Source organism: Cebus imitator, unplaced genomic scaffold, assembly GCF_001604975.1.
Source record: "Cebus imitator isolate Cc_AM_T3 unplaced genomic scaffold, Cebus_imitator-1.0 Scaffold75, whole genome shotgun sequence".
NCBI lineage: Eukaryota > Metazoa > Chordata > Mammalia > Primates > Cebidae > Cebus > Cebus imitator.
This window is the reverse complement of record NW_016107390.1, coordinates 208510-224941: the sequence shown is the minus strand read 5'-3', so window position 1 is coordinate 224941 and position 16432 is coordinate 208510. Positions and strand designations below refer to the sequence as shown.

General features: G+C 57.8%; 2 protein-coding genes across 8 annotated transcripts in view; one reads left to right on the top strand and one right to left on the bottom strand.

Moving 5' to 3' along the window:
* The window catches only part of SNAP47 (synaptosome associated protein 47), a 42759-nt gene extending 34417 nt beyond the window's left edge, over positions 1-8342 (bottom strand). For 3 of the 5 annotated variants that reach the window (XM_037739794.1, XM_037739796.1, XM_037739797.1), the window contains exon 1: positions 6289-6759. In XM_037739794.1, the coding sequence (XP_037595722.1) occupies positions 6289-6351 (63 nt within the window). In that variant the 5' untranslated portion in view covers positions 6352-6759. Of the gene's footprint in view, positions 1-6287; positions 6760-8224; positions 8268-8298 lie in introns of those variants that run through there. The other 2 variants (XM_037739799.1, XM_037739798.1) reach the window with 2 other exon arrangements.
* On the top strand, positions 8304-12677 carry JMJD4 (jumonji domain containing 4). Of its 3 annotated transcripts, none has more exons than XM_017532036.2 (6): positions 8304-8722; positions 8918-9083; positions 9734-9865; positions 10056-10323; positions 10741-10887; positions 11185-12677. In XM_017532036.2, the coding sequence occupies exons 1-6, from the start codon at positions 8461-8463 to the stop codon at positions 11467-11469; spliced, it is 1260 nt and encodes a 419-aa protein (XP_017387525.1). In that variant the 5' UTR covers positions 8304-8460; the 3' UTR covers positions 11470-12677. The 3 variants fall into 3 exon arrangements, with proteins under 3 accessions (XP_017387525.1, XP_037595729.1, XP_017387526.1); XM_037739801.1 differs by having other exon boundaries at positions 8305-8722; positions 9734-9841; XM_017532037.2 differs by having other exon boundaries at positions 8305-8722; positions 10056-10311.
* The last annotated feature ends 3755 nt before the right edge of the window (positions 12678-16432 follow it).

Below are 16432 nucleotides of genomic sequence, written 5' to 3'. Positions count from 1 at the left end.
GAGATCCAGGCACAAGTGCAGGACTCTGCTGGGCCAGAGCCAGGCCGGAGACACCTCACCAAGGTTCTGACAGCAGAGAGGGGACCGCGGGGAGGGTGGCACTTGTCCCACTTCTCTCTCACAGAATTTCACTGCAACATGGCTTCACTTACACAACCAGGACAGCCAGCCAGTGTAAGCTCTTCAGATACTGAAAAGTGTGGGCTTTCCACAGCATGGAGAGAGGCTGTGGGGGCCTCCACATTCTGGCAACATGTTCATGAGTCCCACCATGTGCCAAATGCCCTGCTGGGCACCAGCCACCCTGATCCAGCCCCTGGCTCCTGCAGCTCACCACGGTTGCACTCACAGGGGCCAGGTCTTCCCTGTAATTGCCACACAAAACACCATGTCCCGCAACACAGGGCTGGACGAGACACATGGAAACGCCGCACCTGCACTTGAAATGGGACCCTCGTTCTATGAGGACACAGCCATCGGAGAATACACCATGTGTCGTCACACGCAGACCACAGGGAAGGAGGCATGGCTGGACCGTGGGGGCTGCCTGGCTAGTCTCCCCAGTCCATAGCCTGCCCGTGTGGCCAAGGGAAGAGCCCCCACCCAGCTTCTCCCACACCAGCCCACATCCACCCTCCCTCTGGGGCACGGCACGCAGCACATGGAGGGTACCACGGCCAACCTAGCTACACCCCCAGCACCACAGCCAGGGCCCAGTGGGCCACACACTGGACCCGCCCTGTCCAGGGCCACCCACTCCCCACCAAGGCCATGGCAAAGGCCCAGCATGCCGCACACAGGACCCATGATGGATCCTCTTCTGTCACAACGACTTCAATGCCACCCAGCAGGCCCCGGACTACAGGGACACAAAGGCGTCTGCTTCTCAGAATGAGGAGGAGGATAAACTACACCAACTCAGCCCTAGTTCTCAAAGTCAGGCAAGCCCGTAGCTACAGGAGGGGCAGCAGCCCTCCTTGCTCAGCCCTGAGTTGCTGTGCTGTGCTCCCAGCTGAAGATGCTGCGCAGACCTCAGCCACACCTGGCCTTCAAGGGGAGGGACCACACCTCACCACCACTACCTCCACAGAGCGCAGACACGGCGAGGACAGTGAAGGTGTGCTAACAATTGTTAAGCAGGCATGGCTGGCAGGTATTCCAGGAGCACGGAGTGAAATTATGCACAACCTCCCTGGAGAAGTCCTGTGACTGGTGTTGCAGCACAGTTTACAGCTCTGGAAAGATCACCTCACCTTCTGAACCTGTTTACCCACCACTAAAATAACTAAAAGGCCTAAGGTCACCAGCTCTAAAATGTTTCAAATTCAAAAAGAAAGCTGGGCGTGCTGTGGTCCCAGCTACTCAGGAGGCTGAGGCGGGAGAATCACTGAGCCTGGGAGGTTGAGGCTGCAGTGAGTTGTGATTGAACCACTGCACTCCAGCCTGGGCAACAGAGTGAAATTCTCTCTTTAAAAAAAAAGAAAGAAGGGGAGGCCGGGCGCGGTGGCTCACGCCTGTAATCCCAGCACTTTGGGAGGCCGAGGCGGGCGGATCACAAGGTCAAGACATAGAGACCATCCTGGCCAACATGGTGAAACCCTGTCTCTACTGAAAATACAAAAATTAGTTGGGCGTGGTGGCATGCACCTGTAGTCCCAGCTACTCGGGAGGCTGAGGCAGGAGAATTGCTTGAACCCGGGAGGCAGAGGTTGCAGTGAGCCGAGACAGCGCCACTGCATTCCAGCCTGTCGCCTGGTGACAGAACGAGACTGTCTCAAAAAAAAAAAAAAAAGAAAAAAGAAAGAAAGAAGGGGGAAAGGACTGAGAAATTAGGACATGAAGAACCAAGGCTCTTCTCGTTATCACATTTTAAACAATAAATATAAAAAAAGTATTCAAGTTGCCAACAACCCAGGAAGAAGCCAGAGGAGAAACCTGTGCCACACTTTTCCAGCTGCAGGTTTCCAGGACTTCTTTCCCAGAAAACCTAAGTAAACAGAAACGAAGTGCAAGGACGGATGCAAGGACACCCCACAGAACGTCAGAAGCAGCCCAGTCTCGGACATGGCCCCACGAGGGACAGCCATTCCCCCACCCAGAGGCCACGGGGGGCACACAATCCCTCCTCACCTCCAAGGCCAGACCCTCCTCCAGGGGCCCTGATCCCACCCTCTCTCTCTCAGCCCTAAGATCTCCCTGGCCTTCCCACGCCAGGCACCGTACATTCTCCATGAAGGACCACACACGGTCCCCACAACTACACAGCTCTGCCAGGGTGGAGTGAAAGTGGCCACAAGACACCGACAAGGGGGCCAACTGCCCCACAGGACCTCACTTACAAAAACGTTAGTTAGACCTGGCCAAGGGCCGAGGCGCCCTGCTGAGAGTCACTGCACCCTGGCTCCCTGGCCACGGCCCTCTCCAGGTCTCCAGCCCCACTTCTATGAGCGCCTACGACCACTCTCCTTGGCAGAGCCTCCTTGTGCACCTGACTGCAGAGGGCACAACCTGTCCTCCTTGTACCCTCTTTTCCCAGGTGAGACAACACAGGCCAGAAACTCAACATCACCCCCAAGCCACTGCCTCCCAAACACCTGCTCCAGCTAGACCCCCTCACACTTCAAACTCGAGCATCTGATCACGTGCTGATCTGCCCCCATCCCTAATGGGTACCCCAACTTCACAGCCCCTCTGCCAGCTCCTTTCCTGCCACCTGCTGGGCATCTGCCCCTGCCCCTAATGGGCACCCCAGTTTCGTACCCCCAGCATCAGTTCCTCTCTCAGTAAGGTGCCACAGGCCCAGGAGTTCTGACTCCTCTCTTCCTCCTCCCCACAAACATACCATCAGCATGTTCTGACAGCTGTGTCCCCACCCTCCACCCCAAGGCCACACCACTGTCCTGGCACAGGCATTGTCTGGCCCAACCAGCACAAACAACACCCTTGGGGAAGGAGTCGCAGTCACAGGGACTCATTCAACACACACTGCGATCTGTACAATGGGTCTCTTTCAGTCTTTCCAGCTACATGTGCCCCTGAGACTCAATCTCCGGGAAACAGTTTTATTTACTCTCCGCAGTTCCACTATCCAAGGCAGTCCTTCCTCCCTCCATACCTGGACAACCTCTCAGGCAACCTCCTGACCTCATCCTGTCCCCACCACCCATTCTCCTCCAGCAGCCAATGAGACAGTCACTGAACAGAATTAGAAAATGTCACTCCTCTGCCCAGAGGCTTTCCCTGCACACTGGGAATGAGATTCAAGTTCCCCACCTCAGCCTAATGGGCTCTGCAGGACTTGCAACCTCCCTGCCCTGGTCGCCCTCTGCCCTCTGCTCCCAGCAGCCTTTCCATGCCAAGGCGTCACACTGGCAGCTTTACTCCTCAGGTCTCTGTTCAGAGGGCTTCCTTGCCATCCTAATGCACTGTCACCAACTATGGCCCAAGCAAAACTCCAGAGAGCTGGTACTTTCACGACTGTCCCACTACAGAAGGCACCTTCTGCCATGGGAGGGCCACAAGGCCTACACACCATGGGCACCCGATGAATTTGTGCTGAGTGGAACATGACCACGCCACATGTAAGCAGGATCGTGCCCATGCCTTCCTGTACCACCTAGTTCTGTGACCAGTGCTGAGTCCTGGAACCCTCACGGGGTCCCTGCCTGCTGCAATCTGCAATCTGTCTTCTCCAGTGCAGGTGTGGGCCTGGGGACCCACGCTGACCCTGAGAACACACAGCTGAATCCTCGAGGGAGGTCATGGCCAGGGGCCCACGGGTGTCTGCAGCCAACCCACACAAGTGACGCCCTTGGGGAGGAAGTCTGCAGGACACAGGGTGATCTGTACAATGGGTCTCTTTCAGCATTTCCAGTATTCAAGGGTCCCCTGAGTGAGGCTCAGTACCCAGTAAACAACTTATTTTTAGTTAATTTCCACAGTCACAGAACAAACATCTTGCACACCTTCCACTACCTTGTGACCGAGAAGCTCAGTGAGGACAGTGGTGGCTGTGTGTGCCCACGGGGGCGGCAGGGTGAGGCCAATCTTTCCAGGCTCCCCTCTCCTGCTCCCCAGACCCTCTTTCCACTCCCTCAGAGGTTCCCAGCTCTACCCACAAGGTGCAGACACGCCCACCGGGGCTGTCTGCATGCAACACAGTGACAGAGGAGCACATGCTCTGCACAGTGCGAACTGCATGTCTCCAAAGTGCTGACTTAAAACCCCATCCTGGCTGAGCGCAGTGCCTCACACCTGTAATCTCAGCACTCAGGGAGGCTGAGGTGGGAGGATCACTTCAGTCCAGAAGGCAGAGGCTGCAGTGAGCCGAGACTGCACTACTGCACTCCAGCCTGAGCGACAGAGCAAGACACTGTCTTAAAAACAAAAAACTACCCTGATGGAGTGCTGTGTGGGGCTTAAGAATGTGCATTTCTTGCCATTCCCAAGCAATGCCAAGGCTGATCTAGGGGGCCTCTAGATGACACAAGCATGTGTTCCAGTTCCATCAGAACAGATGATGCTCCAGGCCTCCTGTGTACACAGTGGTGACACTGACCCCAGAGGGTACCTGCGGACCAGGGAACTAAAGCACAGAGTTCCATCTCAAGAACAAGACCTCCATCTCCCACCAAGTCCTAGGGGCTCAGTGATCTGGGGGAGCTGTGGACCTGCTGGCCCAAATGCCCCTTTCTTAGGAAACTGAGGCTCAACCACGGGGCTTCAGGAACTCCTCCCAGGCAATGCCCACCTGAATTTCAGTTTCCCCATGAGGCAAACTTGGAACCATATTCCATATTCTTTCCCATTGACCTCCCGTGATCTGCATGTGCCACAACCAAAATCAAATGACTACTAGCAATTAAGGAACAACACATGGCAAGGTCAATTAATTGTCAATATCGAGGTCAACATGTGGCAAGATGTTACAACATATTGTTAAATTTTTTAAAAAGGCTAAAACCAGCAAAAGTTGACATATGTATATTATACATAATGGAAAAAGAGACTCTGTGTGTGTGTGTGCACGTGTGTGTGAACATTTAGACAAGCACTAGGGGAAGAGAAGAGCAAAGAGAGAGAAAGAAAGAATGAATGAATGAATGCACGTGTGAAGGAACGTAGAAATGCCAGCTCTACACCAGGAAATAAAAAATGGTCATCTCGGCTAGGTGCAGTGGCTCATGCCTGTAATCCCAGCACTTTGGGAGGCCGAGGTGGGCGGATCATGAGGTCAGGAGTTTGAGACCAGCCTGACTAACATGGTAAAACCCCATCTCTACTAAAAATACAAAAATTAGCCAGACATGGTGGTGCATGCCTGCAATCCTAGCTACTCAGGAGGCTGAGGCAAGACAATCACTTGAACCCAGAAGGCGGAGGTTGCAGTGTGCCGAGATCACGTCATTGCACTCCAGCCTGGGCAACAGGGTGAGACTCTGTCTAAAAAAATCAAACAAAAACGGTCATCTCTGGATGGAACTGGAGATAATTCTTTCTCCTCAATTGCTACTTCTCCAGACATTCTCATTTTCTAGTGTAAAAAAAACAAATAAAGAATTCCATACTGTGACCAAACAAGTCACAATGGGGCTTACCAGGAAGGGACCACAGCATACACTGAATCACACAATCCTCAAAGCAACTCCCCACCTCCTGTCCCTGACCCCATAGCCCCCAATCCCACCTCCACTGGACTCCGAATCCCAAAACTCACTTTCCTCCTAGTCCTCCCCTCTTCTGATCCTCCCTGTTCTCCTGGGTAGACCTCACAATCCTTGGAAAGAGTCCCCAGCAAGGATCAGAGCCCCAGCACTCCCAGAACCTCCCTTATCCCCGTTCATAAGAGTAAATAAAACAACACTGCCATTGCTTCATAAAGGGAAGGCAGCCAGAACCTCCCTTATCCCTGCTCATAAAAGTAAATAAAGCAACATTGCCATCACTTCATAAAGGGAAGGCAGGTGTCTCCCTCTCCCTTAGGACGCCTCCGTTTGGTCTGGGATGAGACAGGCCAGTGTCTAGATTTCACAAAACACAGTCATGGCCTGCCAGCCCCTAGACTGTCATCATCAGACCACCAAACCCAAATCAAAGGCCTCTCACTGAGAGCAAACCAGCAAAAGCTGCCTCTCAATTCTCTGGGAGAGATGAGCAGTTCTAACTGTTCCTCCTTCCGCCTCCCTGTCAAGGCGCCTGGGAAACTGCCCAGACTCTGCACACTGTCGCAGAGCGCCTACATGCACACAGCCTGCCAGGCTTCGGGGGCAATAAATCTGCTCTCTTCCCTCTGTGTCCATGTGGGTAGGTTTGAGCTGTCAAGTCTTTGATTTCTCCAGCACACCAAGACATACATCACATACAGTCCCCCGTGGCCCCCCACTTTCATGTCCTGGCCAAAGATCATGGAGTACCCTGACCCCTCTGTGCCCCAACCACAGGTTTTTCCAATCAGGCTTCAACCCAGTCCAGGGCCCTGAACATTTCCAGGCCTGGGAGAAGCTATCTACAAAGAAAATGATCTTGCCCCTGAGCCAAATTCCTGAAATCTTCCTATAAACTCCGTAACCCACCCCCCTTGCCAGGCAAATACCTAGGGAGGACATCCCACTTCCCTTACTGCCCATCTCAAGGACTGCTGCAGCCAACTCTGTATGAAAGTTCTGCTAACAAAGGCTCTACGCAGGGCCTGGCGCAGTGGCTCACACCTGTAAGCCCAGCACTTAGGGAGGTCAAGGCAGGAGGATCACTTGAGCCCAAAAGTTCAAGACCAACTTGGGCAACACAGAGACCTGTGTCTATGTTGTTTTTGTACACCCTGTCTCTATAAAAAAAGAAAAAGAAAAAAAAAGAAGAAAAGAAAACTAAGCTGGGCATGATGGCTCATATCTGTAGTCCCAACTACTTGGGAGGCTGAGGCAGGAGAACTGATCAAGCCCAGGAGGTGGAGGCTGCAGTGAGCTGTGATGGTGCCACTGCACACCATCTCCAAAAAAAAAAAAAAAAAAACTGCTCTGGGCTCCCCATGCATTTAGCACTTCTTTCTTTTCAATCCCACCTGGTCCCACCTGAGGACAGTGTGGGGAACTCCCTTGCTGCCACTTTTGGGGTGACTCCAGTTGCAAGTTCGGCAAAACACTCCTCATGTCACCACTCTGATGTCCTCCGATTTCAGCCCTGCTCATGTGTACACAAGCCCCAAATCCCCACCCACACTCCCACCACAACTTCATTTCACACCCTTCCTCATTCCCCACCATCTTCTCCAGACACGGGTCGTCCCCTGGGGCCCCTTGCCATGCCCTCCAGGTCCCCTGTGGGCCCCATTCTCCCATCTAGGTCACCCCGACCCCTTCAGCTCCCCCCCTACATTTTCCTCCAGGTCCCTGTCATCCTCTCTAGATCCCACTGTACCATCCAGGTACGACTGATCCCTCCAGGTCCCCTCCAGATCTCCACCATCTCCTCCACGACTCCACCATCCCCTTAAGGTCCCACCGTACCCTCCAGATCCCCACCATCCCCTCCAGGTCCCCAACATCCCCTCCAGGTCCCCATCATCCCCTCCATGTCCCCACTGCCCCCATGTCCTCCAGGTGCCACCACCCTTTCCAGGCCCCCACTGTCCCCATCTGTACAGGACCCCACCATCCCCTCCAGGACCCCACCATCCTCTCCAGGTCCCCACTGCCCCCATGTCCTCCAGATGCCACCATCCTTTTCAGACCCCCATTGTCCCCATCCCTCCAGATCCCACCATCCCCTCCAGGTCCCCACCATCCCCTCCACGATCCCACCATCCCCTCCAGGACCCCACCATCCTCTCCAGGACCCCACAATCCTCTCCAGGTCCCATCGTCTCCTCCAGGTCCCTACTGTCCCCATCCTTTCCAAGTGCCACCATCTTCTCCAGGTCCCCATCGTCCCCTCCAGGATCCTGCCATCTCCGCTAGGTCCCACCATCCTAGGGCCCCCCCAGATCTCCCTCTGGGTCCCACCGTTCTCTCCAGGTCCCATCATCCCTAGGCGCCCCCACACCGCCGCACCGCCGCGCCCAGGACCGCCTCTGTCCCCGCCCCTCTCCCAGGGCAGCCCGCATACCCCCCACCCCGCCAGGGATGTGGGAAGGAGGTCTCGGGCTGTGTCAGCCACAGCGCGCGGACTGAGCCGAGGGCGGACACAAGTGCTTGGGCCGGGCCCCCAAAAGGCCAGCGCCGTCGCTCACCTGAGGGACGCCAGACGCCCCAGAGCAGACCCGAGGCGCCGCCACCACTCGGCGCCTGCGCAGGGAAGACCGCAGCGAGTCGCGCGCAGGCGCAGGGCGGGTGTGCGGGGCGGGCGCCCCCGGCGCGGGTCCGGCGAAAACGCAGCGCCTTGCGGCTTCTGGTTCCGAGGCTTGTCTGTACCGTTTTCGCTCCGGCGGAAGTGAGGACGGGGGTCCTTCGACCCCCGCCCGGCGGGATGGACCGCGAGACGCGCGCGCTTGCCGACCGCCACTTCCGAGGCCTGGGGGGCGGTGTCCCCGGCGTCGGCCAGGCCCCGGGCCGCGTGGCCTTTGTCTCGGATCCAGGCGCCTTCTCCTACGCCGACTTCGTGCGGGGCTTCCTGCTGCCCAACCTGCCCTGCGTGTTCTCCAGCGCCTTCACGCAGGGCTGGGGCAGCCGGCGGCGCTGGGTGACACCCGCGGGGAGGCCCGACTTCGACCACCTGCTGCGGACCTACGGTGGGGCGGCGGACGCAGACCCCGGGCAGGGAGGGGAGGCCGGGGGACCCAGGCTCGGGAGGTCCCCGCCCGGAGAGCGGCGCCAGGAGGGGGAGGGGGCCGGGCGCGGGGCCCCTGGAGAGTCCTCTGCAGACTGTTTGGAGTGAGGACGGGGCGCAGGGAGATGGCATGGACCGTGCCCGACTTTCATTTCAGGAGACGTGGTTGTACCAGTGGCAAACTGTGGGGTCCAGGAATACAACTCGAACCCCAAAGAGCACATGCCCCTCAGAGACTACATCGCCTACTGGAAAGAGTACATCCGGGGGGGCTACTCCTCTCCTCGGGGCTGCCTCTACCTCAAAGACTGGCACCTCTGCAGGTAATGGGGCTTGGGATGCACCGAGGCGCTGCCTTCCCTAGCGCTGGAACCCAGAGGCCGTTCTCATGGAGGTGCCCCGGCGGCACAAAGAGGAGCTGTTTTCCCCCTTGAAGTACTTTAATCTGTTTAAAAGAAACTGGATTGTCTTCGGCATGGGTGCAAGTGTTGTTCTTTGGGAGGTCAGTGTGGTGGGTTTTTTTCCTTTTTTTATTTTGTTTTTTTTTTCCCCATTTATTTATTTTACTGCATTTTAGGTTTTGGATGGATCCCCTCAGCCTCCCTAGTAGCTGAGATTACAGGCATGCACCTCCACGCCTAGCTAATTTTTTTTTTTTGTAAGAGCCTAAGTTTCCCCATGTTGCTCTGTCTGGACTTGAACTCCTGGGATCAAGTGATGCATGCACCTCAGCCTCTCAAAACACTATTATAGGTGTGAGCAGTGGTTTTTCATAAGCAGAACCGTTGTCGTCAGAACATCCCCCCCTACCCCACCAGCAGCAGCAGCTGGCTCAGAGAAGGTGCTGGGGCCCGTTGGCTGCAGGCATCTGGCAGTTGCACTGGAGCTGAGTGGTCTCAGGTGCGCGCTGGTGCCATCCTGCTCTTCTTGTGTCTCATGCGCCATTGGCAGTACATTCACACCCTCCTCACAGGGACTTCCCGACGGCGGCCGAGGACGCGTTCACCCTGCCAGTGTACTTCTCGTCTGACTGGCTGAATGAGTTCTGGGACGCCCTGGAGGTGGACGACTACCGCTTTGTGTATGCAGGGCCTGCAGGCAGCTGGTGAGACCGCAGATGTGGGGTGGCCGGCCGGGAGGCTCAGGGTGGCAAGAGGGGGTTGCTTGGCACAGGCCTCACAGTGGGTGCCTCAAGACCAAGGGGCCACTCCTCCTTCAGTTGGAGGCCTCTGGGGTGCCAAGCAAAGCCCGTACCAGTCCCTGCAGGCATGAACCAGGCGCTCTTGCTGCTGCAGGTCCCCATTCCACGCTGACATCTTCCGCTCCTTCAGCTGGTCCGTCAACATCTGTGGCAGGAAGAAGTGGCTCCTCTTCCCCCCAGGGCAGGAGGAGACTCTGCGGGACAGCCACGGCAGCCTACCCTACGATGTCACCTCCCCAGCACTCTTCGACACACACCTGTACCCGCAGGGCCAGCTTGCTTGCCCACCCCTGGAGGTCACGCAGGAGGCGGGCGAGATGCTGTTTGTGCCCAGTGGCTGGCACCACCAGGTGCACAACCTGGTAAGGCAGTGAGGCGCCCCGAGGCCTGGATCCAGGATGTGCTGCTCTCCTACTCCTGTCAGGGGCCTTCCTGTAGGAGGACGGCAGCGCCTCCTCCCCACTGTCCCAGCCAGAGCAGGGCTGGGATGGGGTGGCTCACGGGTGAGGCTGGTCCCTTCACAAGGTGGCATCGCTGAGGCCCAGCCTCTGTTTCACCCTCTGCTGGTCCCTGGATCTACTTGCCCTGGGTTCACTGTGGCCTGAGGTGGTCCCAGTCCGATACCCACTTCCCTGCTGAGCAAGGCCTGCTGGGAGACAGAAGGGCCCTTTTAGCTGCAGAGGGCTGGACCCCACAGTGGGTTCCTGGCACAGGAGGTATGGGCTGGTTGGGGGGCACCTGCCGTGGGTTCAGGCCTGCCTGCACCGTGACTCTTCCAGGATGACACCATCTCCATCAACCACAACTGGGTCAATGGCTTCAACCTGGCCAACATGTGGCGCTTCCTGCAGCAGGAGCTGCGTGCCGTGCAGGAGGAGGTCAGCGAGTGGAGGGACTCCATGCCAGACTGGCACCACCACTGCCAGGTGGGGCGGCTGCGCGAAGAGGCCGCTGGGGCCAGGTCCTCATGAGGCCTGCAGGCTCGGGGTGGGTGTGGCTGTCAGGCTGAGCTGTGGGTAGGCGCAGGCTGTGACAGTGTGGAGTAGCCTGGGCTGAGCCCCGGGGAGGCATTTGGGCTGTGTGGCTCAGACTCCCTTGTTCCCTGCCGGCTTCTCAGTGCCTCTGTCTTACTGGTTCTCTCCGTTCTTGGGGAATGAGCGCATGTCGGGTCCTTTGCAGCCTGAACTGCATCCTCAGCTCACTGGCCTCTTTCTTCTGCCCAGGTCATCATGAGGTCCTGCTCAGGCATCAACTTTGCAGAGTTTTACCACTTCCTCAAGGTCATTGCTGAGAAGAGGCTTCTGGTCCTGGGGGAGGCAGCTGCCAAGGATGATGCTGGGTTGGGCTTCGAACAAGCAGCCTTTGACGCTGGGCGCATCACAGACGTGCTAGCCTCCTTGGTTGCACACCCTGACTTCCAAAGAGTGGACACCAGCATGTTTTCACCACGGCCCAAGGAGCTGCTGCAGCAGCTGAGGAAGGCTGTTGATGCCACCTCCGCCCCATAGCACCTGTCAAGAGGACAGAAGGATGGGCGGAGGAGGACGAGAGCCAGCCTCCTGCTCCAGGGCCCTTCCAGAAATAAAGAGCGCCCTCCCTGTGACCTGGGGCCCACCCCTGTCGAGCCTTGTGGCCTGGCTATTCATGGCCACTGCCCTGGCGCCCGTTTTCGGGTGAGGCCCAATGAGGTCAGGGACGAAAGATGGGATGTGGCCCTTCTGACCTGCAGCAGGCCTGCTGGGAGCTCGGGGGTGGCACCATGACCCTCCTCTCTTGGGGGCCCTGCCTTCTTAGGCTGGGATGCCTAAGCTGACAGGAGTCCGTGTCTAGTTTGCCTTCTCTGTAGACCAGCCCCAACCCCTCATCTCAGGCCTAGGTGGCCACCCCTGGCTCTGCCCTGTGGACTCAGGGAGGGGTTGGAGCAGTGCTGGGCAAGCTCACCAGGGCCTCCAGGCAGGGCTGGGGCTGGTCCGTCCTCCAGGTAATGGGCCGCAGAGCCAGTGGCCTGTGCCTTCTATGGGTCCCCAGAGGTGATGGCCGGGCTTGGCTGGCCTCTAAGCAGGGCTGGCAAAGAGCCTTGTCCTCAGCCGCCTCCCTGCCTTCAGGGTAGCCTTTGCAGGGCCTGTGGGCAGCTGGAGAGGCCATGGATGTGGGGGTGGAATCCCTTCTGCTGCTGAATCCGGCCTAGAGGGGCCGGATTGGGCCTAGAGGGGCTGTGCCTGCCATGTACTCACAGCTAGGTCTTCCCAAGGATGCTGTTCTCAGGAGCAGTGGGTCTCTGGCGCCGCTGGGTATAATGGAGGTGTGGGCAGGCTTGTCCAGGCCAATCAAGGGTTCTGTCTGCTCAGCGGTGAACAGCAGAGGCCTGTGGTGGGGAATGGACTCTCGTGGGGTCCTCCTGCAGAGGATGCCCCAGGCCTCAGCCCACTAGCAGATCCACAGTGTGTGGAGACTGGCACTCTGCCAGCCTTGCCCTTGGCCCAGAGGCCAGCATGTTTTCGGTTGGCTCCTGGTCAGCTGCCCCACCCCAGCAGGGGAGGAGGCATCTGAATCCACAGGGGTGGCACCTGCCATGGCTTGAGCATTGCCTGCCTGTGGCGTCCACTGGGGCTGCTGGCACTTAGCTAGGATGGAAGCTCCCAAGAAGGGCAGGGGTTTTTGTCTGCTGTGTTCAGTGAATCATGCAAAGCGTCTGCAAAGGCACCGTTATACAGTAGGTACTTCATATGTGTGTATCAGATGAGCTCCAGCCAACAACTTTCCAGGAACCTGTATGCTGGGACCCGTGGTCTGCATGGGGATGCCCTGAGATGTCATCCAGCCTCCTACAGATGGAGCCGGCGCTGCCCAGACGACACATGACAAAGGTGTCTTGTAGGGGAAGAAGGGGAGGTAGCAAACATGTATGGCTGCAGCCTCGCCAGGGCCAGACCCAGGCTGAATGTGGGCGTGGCTCACCCGCTTAGCTCCTCTGCTAACCTCTGAACTTGGGCCTCTTGGCACCCCACCACTAGGCACAGGCTGAGGCCAAAGGTGTGGGTTTGTGCCCCAGGCACTGCTAGTAGGCTGCCGAGGTGCCTCTGCTGGAGCTGGGGCTCCCCTTTGAGCAGCAGGTTCAGCATCTGCAGGGGAGGGGCACCACCCAGTGGTGGATACGCATTGTCCTTCAGCTTCTCATGTTGTGGGCAGCACTGCGGACCCCCAGGTGGCCAGGGCCCAGACCAAGCCCCCAGACCCTTGGTGACAGCCCCAGCAGGAAGAGCTCTCTGTTGAAACAGGATTTGAGGGGGAATCGTCCCGGATGTCTGTGTCTTCCAGTCTGTTAGCTGAGTGAGGGTAGTGCATTCTGCTTGAGATCGTGCATTAAGACCATAGTCACAAACCATGGTAGAGACGGGGTGCCAGCCGGCAGCTCAAGGCAGCACAGGCCACAGTCCATTACTGTCCAGGCTGTGTGGTCCTGCGCTCCTGACCTGAGTGTGAGGACCCTCGTGCTTCTGCAGTCAGAAGGCAGTGCACAGACATTCCCGAGGGCCCTGCTAACCTCAGTCACTTTCTTGGTTAAAGCAAACATCGAGAATCTCGGGCTGGGCTGTTAGAGAGGCAGCAAAGAAGCAAATGCCAGCAGCGCTGGGGGAGACAGCACCTTCCACAGGGCAACATGTGAACTGCAGCCAGCACCGATGGCTCACTTGTCACCCACGGTGACTCCTTTAGCCTACCTGACTCCAGGTTGGGGGAAAAATGCTGACATCAGCGCCAGGTGGGGTGTGGGGCAGCCGCTGTGCAGAGTGTGGCTAGGCAGCAGTTTGAGGTGTCAGGCAGGATGCCCCTTCCCCCAAGTATGCCACCCTGGGAGCCTGTGTGGGGTCAGGGAGGTGTAATGTCAGGACACCTTTGCAAAGGGAATTGCACCTCTGCAAGAGGCTGGACAGGCCGGGCTGCATTGCCCTGAGAACCAGCCTCCTTCCTGAGTGTGAGGTGAGGAGCTGCAGAGGTGCAGAGATTAGCCCCTGCCCTTTTTGTGTCATCCCTGCCAAGTGTTGAGGAAGGACAGGCAGGCCTTAGCTACCTGACACACCTGAGGAAAGGGGTCAAAGAAACAGCAGATGCTCAAGACCTAAGGCTACATGGGAGCCGCACAAAGGTAGACATACTTGCAAGTGTGGGGACAATGGCCATGCACCCCACCATGCCTGGGTGAGGGCGTGCAGTTGCCCAGATCCTTTGGGGGGTGAGACCTGTGGGCCCCCATGGGAAAATGGGAAAAGTCAGGCTGTGCTGTGTCTGCAGGCTATGCCGGGAGGACACAGGGCCAGGGAGTATGACGGGGCCTATGGGCATCCCCAGCACGTGCCTGCTCTGCCCTGGTCTTGCAGTTGTGATTGGGCGGAATCCATGGAGGTGGAGACAGGAGCCCCGGGTCACATCATTGCCAGCTGTGGCAAAGCCAGGCTACCTGCATCCAGGAGGCTGTGGCCTCCAGAGAAGGTGCCTGCCCCAGGGACCAAGGTCATCCTTGTGCTTGTGCCCCTCACCCAGCTGACCCAGCAGAAGGAGCAGCTCCTTGCCAGCTACCCTGGAGCCCACATTCCAGGTCTGTGATATCCCTGATGGCCACATCCAAGGCCATGTCCTTCCCTTTGTTCATCCATGCTCCAAGGGTCAGCCTCAGTTCTGTCCACCACTGTGTGGTTGGTTGCGACAGGTAATGGTGCCAGTGTCCCAAGAATTCCAACCACCAGCTGCATCCTTGGGCAGAGAGAAGGCAGGCCCTGGTTTCCAAGTCAGTGACTCGCTTCACTGGCCCAGAAGACTGCGTTTCCCAGCCCTGGCTTCACAGGCTTCCCTCCCACCTGTCTAGGGAAGGGGAGAGGGGATGTGGGTGGGGAAAGACATCACCCTCAGAATTGCAGGGCTGATCCAGGATATGATGGCTTGGTCCAGATGGTCAGTCATGTGGTCAATGCCAGTGGCCGCAACCTCGGGCCACTGGAGAAGTATGGACAGTCCCTTTCCCTAAGCCCTCAGCCTGAGCTTGGCCAAGATAGGGAGCAAGGTGTCCAGTGTCCTGTGGTCTACCCGCAAACTCAGCAGCCCTGGAGGCAGGAACTCTAGGGGCCTGGGCCTCACCCATCTGGGAGCTGACCCTGGAAGTCCCTTCCACAGGCCCCAGCAGCCCTCCTGCTACAGCCTCTGACATACAGGAAAACAGCTGGAGCTACACTTCTTCCCTGTTCCTGTGGGAAAGCTAGACCCTGTCCTGAAGCTAGAGGAAAATCCACAGGCAGAATCCTGCAGAAATGCACCCCAAATAGACCCTGCCTGGGGCCACATGCCCCAAACAGACCCCACCTGGACCCCACACCCAAATAGCCCCATTTGGGCACCAATACCCCATCTGGCCGGTGGATCCTGGCCCTCCTTCCTCTGCAAGCCTGCTGCCCCCTCCCCAGGTGAGGGAGGAACCTGAGTGACTACCCCCACAGACCCACTCAGGGATGCGTGCCTGTTCCTGTCAGAGGCCATTGGCCGAGTGGCAGGGTCTGCCCACTCCCGAGCCCATTCCCCTTGCCTCTGCCCCATGTCGAGAATTGGGGTCTTGGGTATCACCCTCAAATCTGGCCAGCTTCCCACCACAGCAATGGAGAATCAGGCACCCCGTGCCAGGGATGCTGGCCAGGTCCTCACTGCCCTTGCCTCTGGGACCCCATGAGGGCAGGAACTGGAGTCTGACCCTCATGACCTTGGTGGGGAGCAGTGCCAGTGGGACATCCCCTGTCAGGCACTAGATAGGGGGGAGGTCAGGAGGGGCAGGTAGGAAGAGGGGAGGTGGGATGAGGGGGGAGGGCAGGGCCAGAGGTGGGGCTGGGATGGGAGAGGCAGGCAGGGCTGGTGGCAGGGGCCAGCATGACCCTGGGGCTTCCCTGGCTCCAGGTCCCTTCTGAGCACAGTGGGCCCTACCGCTCCCTGGTAGCCAGCACCATCCCTGCAGCCCCAGCCAGGAAACCCAATAACAAAACCCCTACACCTGTGTGTTGCGGACAGCAGGGAGCCCAGGGTCCAGGGAGCAAAGGGGTTCTGCAGGTTCTGGGAGCGATAAGGAGAGCCTGAGAAAAACCCCTAGCCAGGAGGTGCCCTGTTGACTCACCAACTCCTCACCCCAGCCTGTGGCTCCAGCAGGGACAGCTCTGCCTGAGCCCAGGCAACAGACTGCACCACCCCTGGTCCTTGGTCTCCAGCCCCTCAGGCTGCTGTCAGTTCAGAAGGAACTCCAGGCAATTCAAATATGTGGAAGCAATCAATGCACTTCAAACTTAAGAAATAAAAAGGGCCGGGCGCGGTGGCTCAAGCCCGTAATCCCAGCACTTTGGGAGGCCGAGGCGGGTGGATCACGAGGTCAAGAGATCGAGACCATCCTGGTCAACATGGTGAAACCCCGTCTCTACTAAAAATACAAAACATTAGCTG